Below are 25,892 nucleotides of genomic sequence, written 5' to 3'. Positions count from 1 at the left end.
GTGCACAGAGCGCGCGCTGGCACCACCTACCGGGCCGATCGGGAGCGACAGGAAAAGCTGTGAAAGAGGGAGTTATTTTGCTTTTGGACGCCGAGCAGTAACGGCGTTTTGGGAACTATGGCGGACAGCTAAGGACCAATATCAGCCATCAAGCAGGGCACGTCTAAAAGGGGCTGTAACCCTGGTGACGCAGCAGTGGCAAATATCGTCGGCGTGGAAAGAGACGTTACTGGCAAGCCGTTGGTGTTTTCTTTCCGCTTACTTCATGTCTTCTGGCATCGGTATTTGCGGCGGCTGGCTTCGTCAAACCAGCAAGAGGGTAAGGGCATTGCTTGTCCTGTAAATTATGATCGGAATCCACTACTGGGTTCTGGGCGATTGATGTATCTTCTTGGGTGGCCGTCGCTACTCGTACTGAGTCTGGCCTTCAATGCATTGATTTTAATTGTTTTAATACGTAATGTTTTAAGGTGTATGTTGTGTGATCCTCAACATTTACGAGGGCCTGGAGTGCTGAGACATTCCGTTGTAGATCCCTACTGTTCAGGTTTAACCGCCATTGAAAGCAGTTTGCTAGCCCATGTTTAAGTACCGCCTTGTTATTGTATATTATCATACCCAGGAGTTGAGATGTCCAGTTACTTTTGATATATATGCACATAAAATATTTCCCTGAATACATTTATCTTTGAATTGTAATAACATTAGTGTTACGTTCTGTTTGAACTAATAGTGTGTAATTTTGAGATTAGTAGTTTCCTAAATTCTTACCAGTTATGGAGAGGCCAGTTGTTATTGTGTGTTTAATAGCCTGAACGGATTCTGTTGATGGTGGTACTAGAATTCCGTCAATGACAGTAGATCGATATTGTAATTAGTTTCATTTACTGATGATGTGTTGTAATGAGTTATTGTGTTTCTAGTTATTTAAGGCAAATGTCAATCTGTTGTAGATAACGACTAGTTCTGGGATTTTCTCGTGCCCGTAGGTGACCGTTGCTGCTCCCGTCCGGGGCCCATGTCGAGCCTGTATTGGAAACAGCTGAGCGGGCGGGCGTCCGTTATCTGAGCGTAGTTGTTGAATCTCACGAGCTTGTTTGCTCACATGAAATTTTATGTTTTATATGATTAATTATATGGTGCCTACCGTTCAAGTAACCTGTTGTGTGCCATGGTATCTGATTGTTGCCTGAACTCTGAATTATTTTGGCAATAACAATCACTGTCGTTATGAGAGCGTACATTAGTTGAATTTTAGTAAATTGTCCTTCACTTTGATTACAGTCTAGAGTATATAAAATTTGACTGATTGGTCCGAAGCCGCTTTTTTATGAATGAAATTGAAGTAATTTATTTTCGTCTGAATGGCAATTTTTAAGATGTGTTGTAGTTTTAAACATGTGATGGTCTTATTTGCCAAGTTCTCTTGTTTAAAGGTACCAAATAAAATGTTCGGTGCAACTGTCGATGGTGATTGCCTGATATATTACTTTGGTCCAGTCCTGCCACCCTACAGCCTATTGTGCTGAGTTTGTGTCGTTGCGTAAAAGGTGGAATTACATATTGTCCCGACACTTCACCATGTACATTTTAATTGCCAATACATATTTACGTATGAGTAATATACAAATTAGTACAAATGAACAAATGAAAGGGCATGACGATATTAAGAAGGACAATTTTCATATAAGAGATTGATATGTTACAAAATTTCAGTTCTATCGAGGTCGTTTGAGAGGCTGTGGCAGGTCCCGGTCCAGCATCCCATCTTCAGGATCCATTGCGACACCTTTATCAGCTTCCTCAACCTGGAAAATATTTTCCGATATCTTCCTCATCCTCTTCGAGCTCAATTTCTGGGGCGTTCTCGCCAGATAAGCCACAACAGCGTTTGCACGTGGTGGGGCAGTTACGTCCATGTTTGCTACATCCACATACTGCTGTGCATCCTGTTTTGCAGGCACATGAAACCGTCTCCAGTAGCGTGCGTGGTGCCGCATCTTTCGTTATCATCACAGGAAACAAGCCTAAGTGTTTTATCCAGTCCAACGGGCGTGTATCAATTTTCTTCTCGTGCCAAGATTGCACTTGATGATAGGATCTCAATAAATTCCACCTTACTGAGTCCGATGATGGCAGTAGCCTTTCAAGTCTTAAAGATTTTCTCGGGGCAGACTTCATATAAAGCTCGTACTTGAGCTTGTCCGAAGTCGCGTAGCTGGAATTCCCATCAGCTGTTCTCCTGCATCATCTATTATATCTCGAGAGACTGCACTTTGAGGTGTTTCCTTTTCCTTGGCCAGAAAAAGGATGATGTAGGATCACATCCTGTGAAGCCTTGGAATAAAAGGGCTATGTAGGACCGGAGTTGAAATAATTACTGGAGTACCACACTCCTGCTGTTTCCCTCTTCCCTGTTTATGATAGTCCAATTTGCTGTACTTGTTTTGTCGACCCGTTTGGAGCCGTCAAGGTTCAAAAAATTGGTTCAAATGGCTCTGAGCACTATGGGACTTAACAGCTGTGGTCATCAGTCCCCTTGAACTTAGAACTACTTAAACCTAACTAACCTAAGGACATCATACACATCCATGCTCGGGCAGGAGTCGAACCTGCGACCGTAGCAGTCGAGCGGTTCCGGACTGCGCGCCTAGAACCGCGAGACCACCGCGGCCGGCCCGTCAATGTCCTCGATCACGATTTTCACTCTGTCAGCAACTTGGGGAAGGACTGTTTCCACAATTAATGAACCCGCATCTTATGCTGCCTTTAGCACTTGAATACCTCCATCTTCAAATTTCCGAATGAGCGTCACAATAAAGCGCTTCTTGTTGCTCTCATTTGCCAGAAACTTCTCCTGTGCAGCTGCAGCATTTGTGTCTTCATCGAAAATGGTACCTGATAAAGAAAGGGGGGAGCTTTAAATGATGACCTTGTTCCCCTTTGCGAAGCATCACTTGGGTAGCTATCAAATGTAACTTTGATTCGGGATGTTTAGTGCTTTCTGAAACAGATTTCATATTTCATATACTGAGCCAGTTTGCGCACTGGTTAGCACACTGGACTCGCATTCGGGAGGACGACGCTTCAAACCCACGTCCGGCCATCCCGATTTAGTTTCCGTAATTTCCATAAATCACTTCAGGCAGATGCCGGGATGGTTCGCTTGAAAGGGCACGAATTATTCCACTCCCCATCCTTCCCTAATCCGAGCTTGTGCTTCGTCTCTAATGACCTCATTGTCGAAGGGACGTTAAACACTAATCATCTCATCCTCCTTCTCATATATCATAGAGATGCCACAAAACTTATTTTTGATGACCAAACCTAGAGCAGGTGAGCACTTTCTTCATAGCTTGTTTGTCTGACTTTGGAACGAAATACATAACTGAATCTGCGAACCAGGAATCCGTCAGTTTGTTGGTAGATTACGGAGGTATGTCGCCTTAGATGTCTGAGTACAGGACAAAACGAGGGTTGTCTAGAAAGTAAGTTCCGATCGGTCGCGAAATGGAAACCACTGGGAAAATCTGGTAAAGCTCTGCACAGATGTGTTGGGCTGTGTCTCTAGTATGCTTTCGTCGCTCTTTTCAGTTTTGAATGAACAGTGTGCACGTACAGATGCGTAGGCAATAGCTTCTCCCGCCAAGTAGGAGGGCCTCACTGCAGGGGCAATGAAGACGCTCCTGCAGCGTTTCCGATGAGAAGTGTTTCATCACCCCCAATACAGTCCGTAATTTGCTCCCTGTTGCTCACAGCTCTGCTCACAAGTACCGCTGGATATGAAGACCAAATTGTTCCATAGATGAGCAGCAGAACAGTGCAGATAACTGGCCGAAAGCATTGACGGCTGCTTTCTATTACGTGGATATTGGAAAGTTGGTACAACACTACGACAAAACTCGAAGTTGGAGAGGCGACTATGTAGAGAAGCAGGTGGAAGGTGTACCTAACTGTTACAAATATAACGTTTCCGGTTTTCACTGTGGTTCCCATTTCGCGACTGATCGGAACTTACTTTTTGAACAACCCTCGTATTTCGCACAAATAATGGGTCTCTGACTTGCTTACGCAGTGGTGGCGCCCGATAGCGACCTAAATGTGTTCCACGGGATTTACATCGGGCGAATTTGGTCACCGACACATCAACATGAGTTCACTAGAATGCTCTCAAACCAATGCAGTACGAGTCTAGTTCAGAGGCACGGCCAATTATACTGCTGGAAGATGATATCGCCGTCATGGAGACATCAAGCATGAAGAAATGCAGATGTTTCGCATTTGTCAGCATGTCTTCGCTTACTACCACAGGCCCACGCAAGCGCAGTAAAATGTCTGAGCACAGCATACTAGTGCTCCCACCAGTCTGCGTGCGTGGCGCGCTTCATGTTTCTACCAGCCGTTCACCTCGATGATGGCGTTTGAGGAGACGACCATGGATCTGGTGTAGTAGAAAAGTGATTTACCCAGACGGTTGACACGTTTCCATTGATTGATGATCGAATCCCAATGATACCGTGCTCACTGCAGTCGTAAATGACAACGTCGTTGGGTCTACATGTGAACATGTAGCAGTGGTCTGCTGCAGTGCTCCGTTTTCAACAATCTACAATGAGCGGTGTGCTCAAAAGCACTTTTGCGTGCACCAGCATTGAGTTCTTTTAGCAGAGATGCCGCACGTCACCACCTGTCCTGTTGTACAGAGCAGACAAGTCTCCAAACCCCACAATCTCTGAAGTGTCGGCAGTGCCCAACCATATAGCGCCAGGTGATAGTTTCACTGGCAGGTGATAGTTTCACTGGAACTTCTACCTCTTTCAGTAGACGCTCACGACAGTAGCACTGGAAAATTCGAACACTTTCGCCGGTTTCCAGATACTCTCTCGCAGGCTCTGCTTAATAATAATCTGCCCTTTGTCAAAGTCGGTTATCTCAATGGATTTTCCAATTCGCAGCTCATATCTTGGCCATTGTGATCCCTCGTCCTTGTCTGCTCCGCTTACATACTTTTGTTACCGCGTCTCTCGGACAACAAAGAAAGATTGAGTGTGGCTACCAATGGAAACAATATCAAAGGAACGGACGGGATGGCGGCCTCTGCTGTTTTAGGACATGTCAATCGATGGAGATCTACAGATACCTCTACATCTGAATGTGGGAAAGATTTATGTCTTTCCATTAGAAATTTCATTTCATTGAATAACTTTGACTTACGAGAAAAACAAAAAAATGGAAATAATTCGGCTTTCAAGATATATAGACGTTTAAAAGAGTATAAAACTGAAAAAGTATATGATATTGTAACATGAAATTTCGTGCTCTACTAAATTGATAAATTGACATTTTTCATTTGGGGTAGCCGTTTTTTAGTTAGTCATTGGGGCTGACTTTACAGACAAGTTCCTAAAAATGACCAAACTTTGACAACTGATTGCGGCCAAACGGTTGCACGATTCTAACTTTTGAGTAAATGATTCGAAGCAAAATTTGATGTTGTATCATTTTTTTACTGGTAAAATTCTCAATAGGGTGCACAGTTCCCGAGTAATAGGCGAAAACCTGAAAAATGTGCCAAACTTTCGTTGTTTTTTGACCACAAAAAATTGTCTCGAGGGATTTGGAGGTCAAAAACTTGGATACAACGTACTCTCAATATCTGCACAAGACAAAAAAGAGTCTACCTCCTTTTCGTAAACAAACAGTACCCTGTTACTGGACCATTATAGTTTCTGTGGTTACGTGCAATAGCACGCAAAGAAGAACGGGTACATATTTTCGCAATGCGACATGATATCTGACGGGTACAAATGAACGTCGTGGACTGTAAGTGTTTTATGAAGTAACTTCCCCTAGACTCTCAGTGGGACAGCTTAGATAATTGTGCACGAATCAGTAAGGTGAGCGTGAAAGATGTGATAAGAGTCAAATGTGGTAACATATATCACGTATACATTCTTGACACTGAGAACCTTATGTCAACGAATCAGCATGGTTTTAGAAGGCATTGCTCAGGCAAAGCTTAGCTTGCCCTTTTTTCAGATGATTTACTGCGAATTATTGATGAAGTGTCAGAGGGAGATTCGATACGTCTAGATTTCCGGAAAGCATTTGACACGGTGTCCCATTGCAAGCTGTTGATAAAGGTACGAGCATAGGAAATAAGTTGATAGATATGTGGTAGGAGCGTACACAGTGGGTACTCACACATACGAGTGGTTGGACGACTTCTTAAGTAACAGAACCCATTATGTTGTCATCAGCGGCGAGTGTTCATCATAGACAAGAGCATCGTCAGGACTGTCCCACGGAAGTGTGCAGAGCCGCCGCTGTTCTCTAAATATGGTACATACAAGAACTGGTGGGCAGTGAGGGCAGGAATCTGCTGTTTGCTAGTGATGCCCTGTTGTACAAAAAGGTGTCGAAGTTGTATGAAGGAAGATACAAGATGACTTAGATAAAAGTTCCGGTTGGTGCGATGAATGGCTGATAGCCCTAAATGTGGAAAAATGTACGTTAATGCGGATGAGCAGGAAGAACAAACCTGAAATTTTCAGGTACAGTATTAGTTGTGTCCAGCTTGACACAGTCAAGTAGTTGAAAATATATGGTCGTAACGTTGCAAAACGATACGAGATGAAACGAGCATGTGAGAACAATGGTAGGGAGGGCGAATTGTCAACTTTGGTTTACTGGGAGAAAGGAAAGAGTGGATCACCTGTAAAGAGACCGCATATAGGACGCTAGTGGGACCTGTTCTTCAGTAATGCTCGAGTGTCTGGGATCCGTACAAAGTGAAATTGAATGAAGACTTCGAAGCAATTCAGAGGCGAGCTGCGAAGTTTGTTTCCGGGTTTTCGAACAACACGTAAGTCTTACGGAGATGCTCCGAGGACTCAAATGGGAATAGCTTGAGGGAAGGCGACGTCCTTTCCGAGAAACTCTGTTGAGAAAATTTAGAAAACCGGCACGAAGCAGACTGCCGAACGATTCTCCTACTGCCAACATACATTGCACGTAAGTACAACGACGATAAGATGCGAGAAATTAGGGCTCATTCGGAGGCATGGCGGCAGTCGTTTTCCCTCGTTCTATTTACGAGTGGAACAGGAAAGGAAATGACTAATAGTGTTACAGGGTACCCACCGCCTCGCATCGTATGTTGGCCTGCGAAGTGTCTATGTAGATGTAGCTACTACAGTCTCTACCACAGAAATTTTGCGTAGTTTACGGAACCAGCAACTGACAATTATATGAACTACAGAGAGACTTGAAATTACTGATTCTGTGTCAATGTCTGAGCCGAAGAAGGTGGAACTGTGACAACAGTGTAAATATCAATAGGCAACGGACTACACAGACATACGGGATCTAAGTTTCAAATTGTGCTTCAAACTGCTGTTTTGTAAAACATGAAATGAAGAAACAGGTCCTCTGTTGCAGTCAGACTTCAGCTGCCCAAGAAATGGATGGGCCAAATTATTTCTAGAATATGGGAGTGTAGTGATGCGGGCATAAGCCCATGTCCGATGCCGAAATCGGAACTCTTCCAGATTTCTGAAAGACCAGCACTTACGCCAGGCCAGCAGCTCCGTCGTTTTCTGGGGAAATAAGCACCATTTCGAGATATTAGGACGCTGCTTGACATGGCCCCTGTGCCGCCACAGCTGCAACAAGACCTGCTTTCTCTTGTATGAAAACTAACTGCCTGGCTAGACTGGGCATGGCAACGCAACCAGTTTGGAATCGATGTCCGTCAAGTGTTGGTTGCCAGCCCGAAGCCGCCGTTCTTCCTGCCCAAGTCTGTCTTTGGATGAGGCTCCCCCAAGTTACTGGGGCAATGGGCACTTGCCAGCGCCACAAAACCTCTTCATCTTGGCATCCCGCCCCGCCAACAGCGTAACATCATTTAGGCCACCACATCTGACGCAGCACTGCCAAGATATGCCGACCATCAAAGGCACTGGCAGTACTAGGGTCGCTGTAAACGCTGTAGTTGCGAGACTGCTTCACGCCACAATGAACATAAAGTTCGACGCCCGACGACGCCTGTGGAACTTCAACGCGATGAGTCACGCAGAGTCACACCGCTGGACGAAGGTGTGTGCCTGTAATTGCTGTAGTTTGTTGGAGTAATAAAGAATTTACATGCAAGCCATTCCTCTTGCTGGAACCATCTTCACCTCCGACGGATTCCCGTAGCACTTGACAACTCTTCTGACGCACAGTGCCCCGGTGGGAAAGCTATCACTGTACTGGTCACTAGAAGAGAGGCACCTCTAAACCTCCGTAGGCTCACTGCAGCCCCAGTTCTCAATATTTTGAAGCCTAGAGGGGCACATGCGAGCGTTTGCGTTGCTGCACAGCTAGGTTACAAGCAAAATCAGGCCGAAAGCAACAAAAAATCAGAAAGAGAATGTATGAGCACGTGGCGGTACAGCCCCCAAAAAGGTGCCCAGAAACTAAGAGCGCAGACGCGGCAGTGCATGCACGGTTTCTTGAGGGCTGAATGAGAGACGTAGCCGTGTAAGTGCGTGTTTGACAGTAAAAGAGGGCGGAAATGTGACACTTGGAAACCGTGCTGAGCTGCCCACACCGGCACCAGGTCTGAAGTTTCACCGCTCGATGTCGGTACTCTTTGACACTCTCCTATTGGGTCGTTCTGGAAGTATGAAAATTCCTGGTGACTATCAGGCGTTCAGGATGCTCTGAAAACACTTAGTCGGAATTTCCCGTGCTCACTGGCCATTGGGATCAAGGAACGGCGGGGTAGTTTGCCATGAATGCCCAGAGGGACCAGCAAAAATGATGAATATAACTCAATAAAAAAGTTAACCCATTAAGATACTGAAAATCCATTCCGCAAAAAAAATTAGAAAATAAATGCGAGGTTTTAGACGCGCTCTCGGTACGATGCAAAGTTCCCAGGTTATTTTACGTCAAATATTTTGTGAACAGTACAGACTTTAAAAATTAATACCTTGACCAATTTTTACAAAAGCTGTATTTATGAATAGGTCTAGCAGAGAACAATCAAAAACTAGTTCTTATAAACATAATCAGTTTGAAAGACACACTTGGACTTATATTCCAAGAGGGAAAATAGCGAATTTTTGCCAAAAGATTAATTAATTAGTTAATTGCTTCGTTTCTTGCTTGACTGACTGTCCTTCGACACAAGAAGCAAAGCGTAACTAAAGACGACAAAATTAAAAAGATATCTGCCGTGTTTCAGATTCTACTCAAGAGTTCCAGTGATACTCGTTAATAATCCTCAAATATGGCATTGAAACTTCTTCACAGTCTGAATAGAACTGCATGTTGATACTGTGCCATTTGATGTCCACAAGACATACTGGAACACATCTTCCACGTTTCCATTTCCCACGGCGACGTTTTACTCTGTGATCTTGGAGTAGCACCCGCATTTCATGCCATGAGAGGGTCGATGCGCAAGGCGTCGGCCAACGGTCTTATGTTTTGTTGGTACCTTTATCTACACACCCTATGCGTTTGGATTCAACCGAGCCATTCCATATTTTTAGATTTCCAGAAGGCTTTTGACAACGTTCCTCAAATGCGATTTCAAGTTGCATGCCTATGAAGCATCTTCCCGGCTATGCTACGCCATTCGTCACTTCCTGTCAGAAAGTCGCAGGTCGTAGTAATTGACGGAAAGTCATGGTGTAAAACAGAAGTAATATCTGGCGTTTTACAAGGAGGTGTTTTAGGCCCTCTGTTGTTCCTAATCTACATAAACGGTTTAGGGGACAATCTGATCAATTTCTTAGATTGTTAGCAAATGACGCTGTCATTTGCCGTCTAATAAAGTAACAGCTGATCAAAACAACTTGTAAAACGATGTAGGCTAGATATCTGTTGGTGCGAAAAGTGGCAACTAACTCTAAATAATAAAACATGATTACTAAAAGGAATCCACTAAATTTCAGTTACAGGATAAAACACACAAATCTGGAGCCTGTATATTCAACTATACTCTTAGGGATTACAATTGCGGATAAATTAAAGTGTACGATCACGTAGATAAAGCTGTGGGGAAAGCAAACCAAAGACTGAGGTTTACTGGCAGAATACTTATAAAATGTAACAGGTCTACTACAGAGACTGCTTACACTACTCTGGTCCGCCATCTTCTGGAGAACTGCTGTGTGGTGTGGGACCTTAATCACATAGGCGAGAGAATTCAACGGTTATGATACGCGAATTGGATTGGCGATTATTAAAGCAAAGAGATTTTCTTTCCACTGGGCAACGTAAAGTACCAAGAACGCCGCACATAGTACACTAGCATATCGAAGAAATATATCGAAGCAAGTAGCAGCAAATGAATTTTTATATTTATATAATCAAGGAGGATAATATAGCTACTACTAAGAATTTTACACTTACTAATGCTGATTCTAGTGCACATGGTAATGGTTGGGTTACTGTGGCTCTAGTACGTGGTGGTAAAGTGGAGAATAATGGAAGGACAGGTGCTTTGATTCAGTTTCTATAATAATGCGTGGCACCACCGACAACTTTAATCTTTGCACAATTCAGTGCACCCTTAAGCCGTACTGACACAGACTCTGATTCATTTACTTTACGACGATTGCTTGTCCTAAGAACCAACGGCATTGTAGACTTACAGTAAGATGAACTAGGATCTCTGTTATACACCTCACTTATCTGAAATGTTCGATATGCAATAACTTCTCAGCTGTTAAGTCTCCAGCCCTGATACAGTCTCCAGTTTACCACCACGTACTAGAGCCACAGTAATTCAACCATTACCATGCACACTAGCATCAGCATTAGTAAGCGTAAAATTCAGTACGCTTCAACAAAACACTGAAGGACCATGAAGAAAAACTTGCTCACCTACTCCGCTCTTCGTAGTAATTGCAATATTATCAATAGCTTTATACACAGTAAGACGCAAACGCATTCTCCTCCTAAAATAACGCAGCGTAACTAGCCTATGACGATACTGCTGCACGTGTGCCTGCTCGACAACTGACTCCGTCTTACCAGAAACGTCCCTTTATTCTTATCATGAAATATCAATCAGCAACTTTATCTTCAGTGTGTGAAAGTATTTCGTTAGCGCCCACGAACATAGGTAGGGATGATAATTATAATAGAAAGAGAAATCAAAAGGGCACTGAGAAATTGAATTATTCGTTTTTCCCGCAAGCTGTCCGAGAGTGTAACGACAGAGAAATAGCTTGTAAGTGATTCGATTAAACCTCTGCTTGGAACTTACTTGTGAAGTGCCGAGTAATCATGTGAATATAGATGTTTCAAAATTCAGAGTAGTTACTGTAAAAGGAATAATGGCGCGTTCTTGACTAACTATTGCTCACAGCTACGCTACTTTCCACAGTTAACTCTGGCATTCATAAAAACAGTGTTAGTAACTTTTCCCACAGTACGGATCAGATGTTTAAATTACCTGGACGTTTCTGGAATGGATGGCCCAGTGTAAGTAGGTCCAGCCATTCTGAGGCTTGTACAGCAACATTGGCTCGGCGAGATCCGTCACCACCTGTAAGAACGTTATATCCAATTAACGATCAATTATTGTACACAACTAAGTTATTAGATCTGCAAAAGGAATAAAGGCTTCGGTGATTTAGTTTGTGCCACGGAGTAGAACCTTGCATGGTAGCCTCAACGACGGTGGCAAAATAGAGAACTCAACGAAATCATAAGGTGTATCTACGTCCTTAATGTCTGAGCAATAATACGTAGCAGGACATTCTAGAAGCTACAATTTGATTTGGTCATTCGGCTCCGCACTCACCTGTTGAACTAACTGAAAAATTCAGAAAAAAAACTACTCCACACTACAAATAATTTTAACTTTTTTGAGATAATAGTGAACAGTGTCGTTTGCCACGGTTCCTGTTTTTGCCTTTATTTACTGCTGTTTGGAGTTTCCGCCCTTTCCTAGAGGGCGTTGCGGAGCCTCCGCAAGCTTGCTGCCAGCACGCCCGCTGGGAGGAGGCGCTGTGTGCCGTGCCCAGGGCGGAGGAGGCAGCTGAGACGAGTGATTGGCCTGGACGACCGTTATGCAGCGGGACGCTCGGTCCCTCTATGCTAAGTCTGGATGGGCCCAAAAACCCGGGGCGTGAGGACAGAAGAGGCCTTAAAACTGTTAACAAAGTTTGGTTTCCGGTCATGGGCTGGGGAAGCTATGAAGTCCGTCTGCAGCTGCCAATAACCTCCAGAAGGTGCTGTCGTTACTGAAAGTAAGATTTTTCATCTAGTTAGTACAACGGTCGTCGTCTGGCGGGGTCAGTCTCCCGGTGTTGCGGGAGATATTAATAACCGTGTGGCAACGTTTCTATGCTTTGAGTTTGTGATCGGAAATTGCCTTGCGTTTGTGATACGCCATGCTGACTTACTTAAGGCGCGCGTCGTAAAGAAAAGAAACAAAAAGAAGATTTTTTTTGCTGTGGATCTTCTGCAAGCCATTGTATCCCCACGGATGGCGTCGGTCACTATTCGGATAAGCTCGTTCTAAAATTTTTAAATAAACCTGCACTGTCTGACGGAAAGATAGAGTAAACTATAGTCCATTAATGTTATGGATGTCTGAAATGCGGGATTATGTTAATGTTCGCTAATATCTGTAGTGTTTTAGGACATAGGCATATTTAACTTTAGTCACTGTTACTATGTGCATATTCTTGTGTTAGGGAGTATGGTCCCCGTGGCATATCAGTGCTCTATTTAGTTATCTTTAAGGTAGTGCTAGAGTTTCTATTTGGTAATCCTCCTAGCCACGACCGATGTCGGTTGCTGGGTCTGTCTGAAATGTTGGGTCTATTGGCTCTCCTCAGTCCCGAATGCCCGTATTGCTACCACGGCGGTAGTTCTGCCGGAATCTCATTTGCAGAAGTTATCAGTTCTTGTGAGCACAAATTAAGCTACCTTTGTAATTTTCGTCCGCTGGCCAGCAAGCTTTGGGTAATAATTAAAAATCGCCAAATGGTCTTCGTCCAACTTAGTTGCTCTTGTTAGACGAGTTCCCTCCCTTTCCAGTTCGGGTAAATGTTTCCTCCTCCTGGTGGAGCCATCCTGTTTCCCGAGCCACGCTGGGGTAAGAACTGCCCGAGCGTCTGCTGCTGCTCAATGTTCCAGCAGAATGAAATAAGAGGTTAATTATCTACTCAACCGTTATGCCCAAAAAATGCGAATTAGAGTAGTTCATGATAACCTAAGTATTGTAAACAATTAAGATAGTTCTAGGTTTGGAGAAATTGCTGTTTGGTAAAATTTAGCCTTCTGTGTCGGTAGTCCGGCGTATTCGACGATCCAACATTGTTATAGAACTGAAAGACTTGGTCATGATGCATTTGCTGAGACGTGACTTAATTATTTGCTATTGATGTTAATTGCGTTAGAAGAATTTTCTTTAATCTGTGGTTATATTTCTTAATGATTAATCGTCCTTAACGGTGTAACACTTAATGTACATCTGTCCCATATGTCACCTACCCTCAACGCTTCACTTCAGATTTGCATTTATTGTCACATCCTTCAGTGCAAACCACAGAACACGCAAGTGTAACAATGAGAGAATATTTGCACTCGTAATATTTGGTATATAACTTAAGAATTCCTTATCAAAGAATAGGAATCTGTGATTACTCCTTTAAACAAACACATATTTAAGTCCATAAACGATACGGATCAACGGTTAATAAACTCCCATAGATCAAGAGCAAGGATCACATTTTCAGTCTCTGAAGACGATACTTTCGTTGTTTGGCCACATGGTAGTGAGAATTTAAACCATTTTTGGAACACCTGAAATCAATCCACCCGAATATTCAGTTCACTATGGAGGTGGAGAGAAATGGATGCCTACCCTTTCTTCATGTGTTGGTCAGAAGGAAGACTGATGGTACGTTGGGACATTGTGTTTAAGGGAAGCTTACTCACACCGACTTTTATCTGCGAGGTGATAGTTGTCGCCATTCAGCTCAGCATGAAGGGGTACTTCGTACCTTGGTTCATAGGGTCCACGTTATCTCAGACCCTGAAAGTTGAGCAGCTGGGGTATCACATCTCGAAGACACCTTTCATCAGAATGGTTATAGTGAGAGGCTGATCAAACGTCCATTGCACTATCAGCCTTCTGTGTAACGTGAGAGTGACGATAGCAACTAAGTGGCACCTAAGTCTATTGCCTTTTTGCCTTACGCAAGAAGCATTTCCAAGTGGATTGGCCGTATTTTGCGGAAATATGTGAAATGTGTTTTTCGACCACGTTCTAAGATTAAGGCCCTGCTGGCGTCCGTAAAAGATGATCTTGGTTTGCGTAAGGCTGGTGTGTCTCGTGTTCCTTGCAGTTGTGGCATGTCATTTATTGGTCAGACAATCAGGACTGGGCAAGACTGGTGTACTGAACGTAAGCGTCAAACACGCTCACAACAGCAGAGCAAATCCGCTGTTGCAGAACATTGCCTTGACACCGGTCATCCTATGGAATACAACACGGAGATTCTGGATTGCACGTCCAGCTATTGGGATAGTGTTATTAAGGAAGCTGTTGAAATCAAACCATCAAGCAACCTTATAACCAGAGATGGTGGATTTTGGTTATCTGCTTGGAATCCGGCTCTGCCTCTCATCAAAAAACAGGACAGAATTACTGCTACCTCACCTGTTGATTAATAGTCTCTATCGATATTTCTGATGTTGGTTATCTTCGGTTGTGTGTTAACTCTGCGGTTACTTCTTCTGTATGTGGTACCTTCCTTGTTTCTCCTCTGTGAACCGAGGTATTAAATTCCCTTGCACATTGCTTCCTCTTGAGAATAGCAGGGTGTGCTCCTGTCGAAATATCGGCGGTGGTCGACGACGTCACCCGGCTGCAAACCCGTAAGTTATTTGAATTGCAGGATACTTTTAATGGTATCAAGAGTCTACTGAGTACAGAATATGGACAGAAAGTAAATCGAAGAAAGATAAAATAAAAAAAGGGAGGCTGCAGAAACGAGGAGAGTGAGGAACTTAATATCAGCATTGGTGATCATAAGGTAGATGAAGTTAAGGATTTCTCATACCTTGCCAGCAAAGTAAACCATTAGCAACGAAACAAGGAAGAAATAAGGAGCTGACTGGCAAAAGCAGATTCCTGGCCAAAAGAAGTCTGCTACTACCAAACTTGGGTCTAAATTTGAGAAAGAAATTTCTGAGGATGTACGTTTTGAGCACAGTATTCTATGGTAGTGGGACATGGAGAGTGGGAAAACGGGAAAGGAAAAGAATCGAATCATTGAGGATATAGTGGTATAGAAGAATGTTGAAAATTAGGTGGAATGATAAGGAATGAGGAGTTTCTCCTCAAAATAGACGAGGTAAGGGCTATATGAAAAATAACCAGTAGAAAAAGGGATACAATGATAGGACATACATTAAGACATCAAGGAATAACTTCCATGGAGCTAGAGGGAGCTGTTGAGAGTAAAAACTGTAGAGGATCACATACATTTGAATAAATAAAGGTTAAAAGTTTTTCTGTTAAATACGATTAATATGATACACCTGGTTTCTATCACATTACATTATTGCTACAGTTAATTTGTTTTGAGCTGTGCTTGGTTAGTATTTAAGCGCTAAATGAACTGTTGTTTCGTTTCTATGTTTAAAGCTAGCTGTAGCCGTCAATAATATATCGTGACATTTAGTTTTGGAAACTGTCCGATGCGATACGTTATTCAGCGATACGTTTTTAGCGTAAAATGTGGTGGACACCAGATTGTTTACCTGAATAAATGGTATTCAGGTTATTTCCCAGGCAAAAAAAAAATCCATATAAAAACTCGCTTAATACCCTGCGTTTCAGGAAACGTTGTGTACCTTGTATCCTGTGGCTGACTTTGTTTGACAGGAACAGGGCACAAACAGTGCAGAGAAGGTGAAGTTTTACCGATATGTGTGATTTCAAGTGTAATTAAGCAACTCTGACGTCAACATATTAGTATTCCAAAACCATATAAATTTTGGGTGTGTCCCTCGAGAAAGCAGTAAAAGGAAAATGCATTGAGATACCTATACACTGGCAACATGTTTGGAGAAGTCATTCACAATATGTGCAGGATGGGAGCGCGAATTCTCGTTCATGAAGACGAATGCCTCCCCATTATGCTGCCGGTATGGTTGCACTATCGGTCGGAGGATGGCATTCAAGTATCGCACAGCTCTTACGGCGCATTCCATGATCACCAGCGTTGTACCTCAGCTCCACATAATTCCAGCCCAAAACAGCTGGGAACCTCCACCTTGATGCACTCGCTGGAAAGTGTCTACGGCCTTGAGCGTGACCGGATTGCCTCCAGACACGTCTCCGACGATTGTCTGGTTGAAGGCATAGGCGACACTCATCGGTGAAGAGAAAGTGATGCCAATCCTGAGCGGTCCACTTGGCACGTTGTTGGACCAGTCTGTACCACGCTGCATGGTGTCGTGGATGGAAAGATGGTTCTCACTATCGATGTCGGGAGTGAACTTACACACCGTGAGGGGTTTTGCGCACAGTTTGATTCGTAACACGACGTTCTGTGGCTGCACGAAAAGCATTATTCAACATGGTGGTGTTGTTGTCAGGGTTCTTCCGAACCATAATCCGTAGGTGGCAACCATCCACTGCAATAGTAGCCCTTGGGCATCCTTAGCGAGGCATGTCAAGGACAGTTCCTGTCTCCCTGTATCTCCTACATGTCCGAACAACATCGCTTTGGTTCACTCCGAGACGCCTGGACACTTCCTTTGTTGAGAGCCCTTCCCGGCACAAAGTAACAATGTGGACGCGATCGGACCGCGGTGTTGACCGTCTAGGCATGGTTGAACTTCAGACAATACGAGCCGTGTACCACCTCCTGGTGGAATGACTGAAAGTGATCGGTTGTCGGAACCCCTCCGTCTAATGGGCGCTGCTCATGTATGGTTGTTAACGTCGTTGGGCGGATTTAGTGACATCTCTGAACAGTCAAAGGGACTTTGTCTGTGATTCAATATCCAAAGGCAACGTCTATCTTCGGAGTTCTGTGAACTGGGGTGATACAAAACATTTTTTGATTGTATATATATGTCTGTATTCCTGAACTTCGCTGAACTCTTTTGTACTTCCTTCCTTCGTTGATCAGCTGAAGCATTTCTTGTGTTACTCTTGGTTTCTCTTCAGTTACTTTCTTTGTTCGTGTGTTTTCCTGTCCAATTCCTCATTGCCCATTTTAGAGAATCAACTACATCTCAACTGTACTGTCTACTGAGATATTCCTTACTTCTGTATTGATAGTCTTATTGAACGTGTTGGAAAAATATCTTCTTGCAAAAATGTTTTCTTGCAAAAATGTAGGCCATTTTAATTATTTACCATTTCTAGGGCGTAAAGGAACAGACCTTTATTACTATTACCCCTCTATCTTCAGCTTTGTTATATAGCGCCACATTTCTAAAGCCTGGATTTTCTTCTTATATTGTCTTTCTGCCTGAGGTCTTTATCGTTAACGTTTCCTTTCAGTCAAGACTACAATCCAAACAAATACCTTCAGAACACATTTTGTAACACAATAATTTACATTAAATGTCTAAAAACTTGCCTTTTTTAGAAACGTATTTCTTGCAATTGCAAGTTTACAATTTGTACTTCGATCCTCATCAGTTAATACGCTCCCAAATAGCACAACTGCTTCTAATTGTAGTAACTCAATTCGTAATCTAGTTTCTTCAGCACCGGCTGATTCAGTTCGGCTACATTCCATTACCCTTACCTTGCGTATTGTGTATTGAACCAGGGATCAAGAAACAATGGTGAGGCGTCGTCTTGCCGCAGGCCTCAGTAGTTCACAACCCTACAACAGGCCACAGCAGTCCACCCGACCCACCGCCGCCCCACAACGAACCCAAATTTATTGTGAGGTTCGGCCCCCAGTGGAACCCCTCCCCGGGAACGTCTCATATCAGACGAGTGTACCCCAAATGTTGGCGTGGTATAGTAACTATGGTGTACGCGTACGTAGCAATCGCCGATGTGGTGTAAGTGAGGAGGAATAAGGGGAAAAAGCCCACATTCATCGAGGCAGATGGAAAATCGCCTAAATACCATCCACAAATTCGTCAACACACAGGACGTCGACACTAATCCGTCGGGCGGTTTCGTGCTCGGGACTGGCACGCCTTCCCGCTCGGGAAGCAGCGCGATAGACCGCGCGGCTAGCCGGGCGGGCTAACCCTTGTCTTACTTTTCTTGATTTTAATCTTTTAATTTATTTTTAAGGCACTATCTATACCGTTTAAATGCTGTTCTAAACCCTTTGTTTCTGACCGAATTTCAGTGATATCAGCAGACCTAATATATCTTCTCTCTGAACTTTAATTATGTTCCCAAATTTCTCATCGGTAAGGAAATTCGCACTATCAAGCGAAGGATCCCGCTACTGTTCGGTTACACTATTGGTGACAAATCACTAACATGAAATACTTAAGACTTACTATCTGAAACGAACTGAAGTGGGGTGATCATATCAAAGTAGTTGTAGGAAGGGAAGATGCCTGGATGAAATTCAGTGGAAGATCATAAAGGAACGTAATTCATCCGCTAAGGAAATGGCTTACAAACGTTTCTTCGTTCATTCTCGTGTGCGGCTCAAGGGTGCGGAACTTTTACCAAATTCATAGAAGGAGAAGTGACGGAACAACGAAGTACGTTGCGTTTCTTCACGGCATCATTTAGTAGGTGCGAGATCTTTACTGCGAAGCTTAGTAACTCCACTGCCAGGAACTAAACAGCCGTGCTGTGCATCACGTAAGGATTTACTGTTCTATTTCGAGAGCGTACGCTCTGGGCAGAGCTGGATGACATATTACATCGCCGCAAAGACGTCCCATAAAATTACCACGAGAACTTTAGAGAAATTGGAGCTCATATGGAGGCTTACCGACAATCACTTCTACTACGCGCCATTCACGAATCGAACACGGAAGACTGGAAAAAGATAGTGGTATCACAACTACACTTTGCAGTACACCGTTTCTTGTCATGGCGCACGCCTAACGTACCTCCCGTCTCGGTTGGTGTTCTGATGTGCCTCGTCACTAATTCTATTCGTCTGCCCACTTCTTCGTCTCAGAGTAACACTTGAAACTTGCTGGATGTATTCAAATCCCTTTTCCATGGAAGTTACTCCCTGATATCTCGACAAATGTCCTATCATCTTGACCCTTCTACTTTCCATTGTTTTCCACATATTCCTTTCCTCGTCTATTCTGCGGAAAAGCTCCTTATTCCTTATCAGTCCACCTAATTTTCAAGATTCTTCTGTAGCACCATGTCTCAAATGCTTCGATTCTCTTCTTTTCTGGTTTTCCCACATTCCATGTTCCATACAATACAAACGTACATACTCAGAAATTGCTTCCTCAAACTAAGAGCTACGTTTTAAATTGGTATACTTCCTTTGACGAGGAACAGCCTTTCTGTCAGTGCTAGTTTGCCTTTCGTGTCATCATTGCTTCGTTCGTCATGGGTCATTTTGCTATCTACTTTGTGATCACCAGTTACGATGTCAAGTTTCCAACTTTTCTCATCTCTGCTACGACTCATTGGTTTTGTCTTTCTTCGATTTACTCTTAATCCATATTCCGTGCTCCTTAGACTGTTCATACAGTTAAATATATACAGTAAATTATTCATCGCTTACCCTCAAGACAGCATTTTCATCACCTAATGTTATCATTCATGAATTTTAATTTCACTCTTGAAGATTCCTTTCATTTCCGTCATTGATTCTTCGATGTATAGACTGGACTGCATGTGCGAAAGACAACTGCACTGTCTACCACCCTTCTCAATCCGAGCAATTCGTTCTTCGTCTTTCAATATTATTTTTCACACCAGGCTCCTGTAAACGCTGTATATTACCTGTCCTTCCCTACAGTTTACCTTCATGTATAAAGGAATTTCGAACATCTTTACGTTGTTGAATCTTTTTTTACAGACCTGTAAATACCTAAGAACGCGTCTTGAATTTTTTTAGTCCTGCTTCCTTTATAAACCGCAAGGTCAGAATTGTCTCTCTGGTATCACTACCCATCCCAAAGCCAAACTTAACCTCATCCACAATATTATATTCAATTCTTCTCTGTATTAATCCAATTAGTAAATTGGATACATGTGCTGTTAAGCTGATTGTGTGATAGTTCTTGCGACTGTCGGCTCTTGCAATCTTTGGAATTTTGTGTCTGATAGTTTTCTACACACCATCGTGAGTAGTAGTAGTCTCTCCACTTACCCAATGACTTTAGAAATTCTACCTTTTTTTTTTCTTTTGAGTCATCAGCCTTCTGACTGGTTTGATGAGGCCCGCCTCTCCTATTCCTCTCCTGTGCCAACCTCTTCATCTCGAAGTAACACTTGCAACCTACGTCCTCAGTTATTTGCTGAATGTATTCCAATCTTTGTCTCCCTCTACAGTTTTTACCCACTACAGCTCCCTCCCTTGCCATTGAAGTAATTCCCTGATGTCTTAACAGATGCCCTATCATCCTGCCACTTCTCCTTGTCGTCTTTTTCCGTATAGTCCTTTCCGCTCCGAATCTGTGCAGAACTTCCCCATTCCTTACCTTAACAGTCCAACCAATTTTCAATATTATTCTGTTGCACAACATCTGAAATACTTCAATTCCCTTCTGTCCCGATTATCCCACAGTCCATGTTCCACTACCATACAATGCTGGACTCCAAACGTACTTTCTCAGAAATTTCTACCTCAAATTAACGCCTTGGTTTGATACCAGCCGACTTCTCTCGGCCAGGAATGTCCTTTTTAGCAGTGCTAGTTTACTTTCTACGTCCTCCTTGATCCGTCCGTCATTGGGTTTTTGCTGCCTAATTTGCATCAGCTTCGTGAAAAATGATCCCGATGTTAAGTTTCTCGCTGTTCTCATTGATGCTACTTCTCATTAATTTCGTCTTTCTTCAGCTTACTCTCAACCTGTATTCTGTACTTAGACTGTTAATTCCATTCAGCAGATAGCGACGTCATTAGCGAATCGTATCATTCATATCATATCACCTTGAATTAATTTCCACTAGTTAACCTTCCTTTTATTTCCATCATTGCTTCTTCAATGTATTGATACAACAGTAGGGGCAAAGCACTACATGCCTGTCTTAAAAAATATTAATCCGGTCGCGCGGTTCCAGACTGTAGCGCCTAGAACCGCTCGGCCACCCAGGCCGGCCGATTTTAATTTCAGCAAAGGTTGTTTCCTACATGCTGAGTCAGGCCTATCGAAAATCATTTCATTTTCGATTTCTTCACATTTTTCCTCTTAGCTTCCCTGCACTTCCTGTTTATTTCATTTCTTAGCTATTTGCACACATCAAATAAGTTTTGCATCGCCTCGGTTCTGAGAGTTTCGGAACCGGTACAGAAAATTGGAATAGAGATCAACATTTCATTGCTCATCAAAACCACTCATTGCATGTTGTACCACCACACAGTGAGGTCTTCAGAGATGGTGGTCCAGATTGCTATACACACCGGTACCTCTAATTCCCAGTAGCATGTCCTGTGGCACCTATGCATGCCGGTATTCGTCGTGGCATGATATCCACCCGTTCATCAAGGCACTGTTGGTCCAGATTGATCGAGTCCCCAACGGCGATTCGGCGTAGATTTCTCAGAGTGGTAGGTGGGTCACGTCGTCCATAAACAGGACTTTTCGATCTTTCCCAGGCCTGTTCGATAGGGTTCAAGTCTGGAGCACATGCTGGCCACTCTAGCTGAACGATGTCGTTATCGTGGAGGAAGTCATTCACAAGATGTGCAGGATGGGAGCGCGAATTCTCGTTCATGAAGACGAATGCCTCCCCATTATGCTGCCGGTATGGTTGCACTATCGGTCGGAGGATGGCATTCAAGTATCGCACAGCTCTTACGGCGCATTCCATGACCACCAGCGTTGTACCTCAGCCCCACATAATTCCAGCCCAAAACAGCTGGGAACCTCCACCTTGATGCACTCGCTGGAAAGTGTCTACGGCCTTGAGACTGACCGGATTGCCTCCAGACACGTCTCCGACGATTGTCTGGTTGAAGGCATAGGCGACACTCACCGGTGAAGAGAAAGTGATGCCAATCCTGAGCGGTCCACTTGGCACGTTGTTGGACCAGTCTGTACCGCGCTGCATGGTGTCGTGGATGGAAAGATGGTTCGCACCATCCATGTCGGGAGTGAAGTTACACACCGTGCGGGGTTTTGCGCACAGTTTGATTCGTAACACGACGTTCTGTGGCTGCACGAAAAGCATTATTCAACAAGGTGGTGTTGCTGTCACGGTTCTTCCGAACCATAATCCGTAGGTGGCAACCATCCACTGCAATAGTAGCCCTTGGGCGGCCTTAGCGAGGCATGTCAAGGACAGTTCCTGTCTCCCTGTATCTCCTACATGTCCGAACAACATCGCTTCGGTTCACTCCGAGACGCCTGAACACTTCCTTTGTTGAGAGCCCTTCCCGGCACAAAGTAACAATGTGGACGCGATCGGACCGCGGTGTTGATCGTCTAGGCATGGTTGAACTTCAGACAATACGAGCCGTGTACCACCTTCTGGTGGAATGACTGGAAGTGATCGGTTGTCGGAACCCCTCCGTCTAATGGGCGCTGCTCATGTATGGTTGTTAACGTCGTTGGGCGAATTTAGTGATATCTCTGAACAGTCAAAGGGATTTTGTCTGTGATTCAATATCCATAGGCAACGTCTATCTTCGGAGTTCTGTGAACTGGGGTGATACAAAACATTTTTTGATTGTATATATATGTCTGTATTCCTGAACTTCGCTGAACTCTTTTGTACTTCCTTCCTTCGTTGATCAGCTGAAGCATTTCTTGTGTTACTCTTGGTTTGTCTTCAGTTACTTTCTTTGTTCGTGTGTTTTTCTGTCCAATTCCTGTCATTGCCCATTTTAGAGATATCAACTCCTTCTCAACTGTACTGTCTACTGAGATATTCCTTACTTCTGTATTGATAGTTTTAGAGAACTTAAAGCATATCTCGTCATTCCTACGTACATCTTTGCGTTTTGATTCTTCTCAACTAATCACTTACATTTTAGCCTTCTGTTCATCACTACTACATCGAGACCTGAGTCTAGGTCTGCTGTTGGGTACGTCTTACAATCCAATGTGTGACTGCGGGATCAGTGCCTCATCACGGAATAACATAATTGAAATCTTCGCGTATAACCCGGCATTCTCAAAGTATGCTTCCTCCAATTTTTAATGAACATAGTATTCGCTATTACTAGCTGGAATTTATTACAGAATCCAACTAGTCTTTCTCCTCTCTCATTCCATCCCCAAAACCCATATTCTCCTGTAACCATTTCTTCTATTCCTTCCCATCCAATTACATTGGAGTCCCGCATCACTATTAGATTTTCAGCTTCCTTTGCGTACTGCATTACTCTTACAATATATTCATATACTTTCTCGATCTCTTCGTTTTCAGCTTGCGTATTGAACTTCCTGACTAATCTCTTGAACTTCAGCCTACTCTTCTTCATTGTGACATGAGTCTGCATTTGTTCCTTGGTACTCCTGATTTCATAATCTCTGTCTGTCTATGGTGTAATCTAACTGAAATCTTCCCGAATCTCCAGGTCTTTTCCAAGTACACCGCCTCCTCTTGTGATTCTTGAACAGAGTATCCGCTACTACTTGCTGAAATTTATTACGGAATTCAATTAGTCTTTCCCCTCCCTCGTTCCTTGTCCCAAGCCCATATTCTCCGGCAAGTTTTTCTTTTACTGCTTCCGCTACAACTGCATGCTAGTCTCCCATGACTATTAGATTTACACTTCCCTTTATGTGCTGTATTACCCTTTCAATATCCTCATATGCTTGCTGTATCTCTTCATCTTCACCTTGCGAAGTCGGCATGTATACCTGAACTATCGTCGTTGTTGTGGGCTTACTGCCGATTCTGGTAAAGACAACCTTACCACTGAACTGCTCACAGTAACACTCTCTCTGCCCTACTTTTCTATTCATACTGAATCTCACTCCCGTTATACCATTTTATGCTGCTGTTGATAATACCATATAGTCATCTGACCAGAACTCCACGCGTTCTTTCCATTTCACTTCACTGACGCCTACTGTATCTAGATTGGCCCTTTGCATTTCCCTTTGCAGATTTTCTAGCTCCCCTACCAGATCAAGGTTTTGACGTTCCCTGCCACGACTCCTAGAACGTTATCCTCTCTTTTGTTATTTAGTCTCCTTCTGGTGGTCACCTCATCCTTGGCAGTCCCCTCCCGGAGGTCCGAATGGGGAACTAGTCCGTAATCTTTTGCCAGTGGAGAGACCATAATTAAACTTTCCCAGTTATAAACCACATGTCCTATGGATACACTTTATGTGTCTCCAATGCAGCAATTTCTATTGCCTTCTGCATCCTCATGCCGTTGATTATTGCTGATCGTTCCTCCTTCTTCCTTATTCGATCTTAAGTCTTTCAAAGCTCTCTTAACGTTACAAGTAGCACGTGGGTTATTTTTTACCTATGAGTGTTTGTCGTGGGCTCTGTTCCCTCATAATCGTAATAAATACGAAACGTTTTAATCGTTTATGGGATTGTACAACTCACCAAAAGTTTATCACACTACTCCTTATGAAAGTATGAGAAATTTACCTGTTATACCTAAAGTATGAAGTGGACCATTCTTGATCAACACGCAATTTGACGCAGTTTGTCATCAGTAACACTGGTTTTCAGACTCTAAATATCTCCTGGGGATGCCTCTCAGCTATTCAGGGGGTGTTTAAGTACGACTGTTTTGGACAAAAATAACCTGAAATACGAAGAATTTGAATGTGTGTTTCTTTATCCCACAGACTTACGACATTCCGACCGACGATGTGATATGGGGAAGGCACAGAATAACTTGTACATGGGGGAAGGCCCCTCCCTCCTTCCTACACCACTCATCCGGGGCTATGCTCGTAGCTCCAGTAAATGACAGCAGATGTCAGGCGGATCGTCCTTATAGATGTTTCCTATCTGTATATATTTGTCTGCAGCCAAGCCTAACGGACTGAGGCTGTCCAGACGTCAGTGACGTGGTGTAGAGGGGGGTTTCCCCTCCCTGTATGTTATTCTGTGGCTTCTCTGGTCACTTTGTCAGTCTGCTTGTTGCCAGTCCGTAACGAAACGAAAGCCGCACTGATGTAGAGCATCATCAAGGCTTGTAGCTTGGGACATTCCGTCAGGTCACGGGCTTGCAGTTTATTTTCGCGAGTTCACACCATTCAAACAAGATTACGCGGCTTTACGTTGGCTGATATTTTCTACCATCTGGAGAACATTTCACAGAAAAAAGTCGAGTGACTAAACTGATAGTGAGACTAGGGCACAGATGGACGACAATTACTTTCAAGTGCCAACTGCTGACTCAGGTGATTGTGAACCATCTGACGATGACCTACCTCTTGTACAAAGTTAGCATGGTACATTCTAGCAAATTTTTCAAACTGACGAGTGCACTATCAACTGTACAGCTTTCTTTATTTTTTCTTTAGATGTCGATTCCATTGATTCTGCCTGAGGGCATGTACGGCCTTCCCGACGACGAGCCTCCGTATTCACAAGGCGGGAAGCGGCCTTGAATGAAGACGACAACGGCGGGTCGGAGGATCTGTCAGTCGGCTATCACATGAAGTTGGTAGGTCACAGACAAATACATCTTCATTCAAAACTCAAACGCATTATCACTGATCATGTGACATAAGCACGTAAATCAAATTTTGTTGTGACTCTTCTGTAGCCGTCGTTCACTATCTCTCTTAGGTTACGAAGAACTTTCATA

At 43.5% G+C, this 25,892-nt stretch overlaps 1 protein-coding gene across 1 annotated transcript in view; it reads right to left on the bottom strand.

The window, feature by feature from the left end:
* LOC124788821 (serine/threonine-protein phosphatase 6 regulatory ankyrin repeat subunit B-like) overlaps window positions 1-25,892 on the bottom strand; it is a 187,669-nt gene that overhangs the window by 149,879 nt on the left and 11,898 nt on the right. Inside the window, exon 2 of the mRNA XM_047256102.1 lies at window positions 11,456-11,548. Within this exon, the coding sequence (XP_047112058.1) occupies window positions 11,456-11,548 (93 nt within the window). The remainder of the gene's footprint in view (window positions 1-11,455; window positions 11,549-25,892) is intronic.

This window comes from Schistocerca piceifrons, chromosome 3 (genome assembly GCF_021461385.2).
Source record: "Schistocerca piceifrons isolate TAMUIC-IGC-003096 chromosome 3, iqSchPice1.1, whole genome shotgun sequence".
NCBI classification, from domain to species: domain Eukaryota; kingdom Metazoa; phylum Arthropoda; class Insecta; order Orthoptera; family Acrididae; genus Schistocerca; species Schistocerca piceifrons.
Note: the sequence above shows the minus strand (reverse complement) of the source record. Positions and strands in the feature narration are given on the sequence as shown.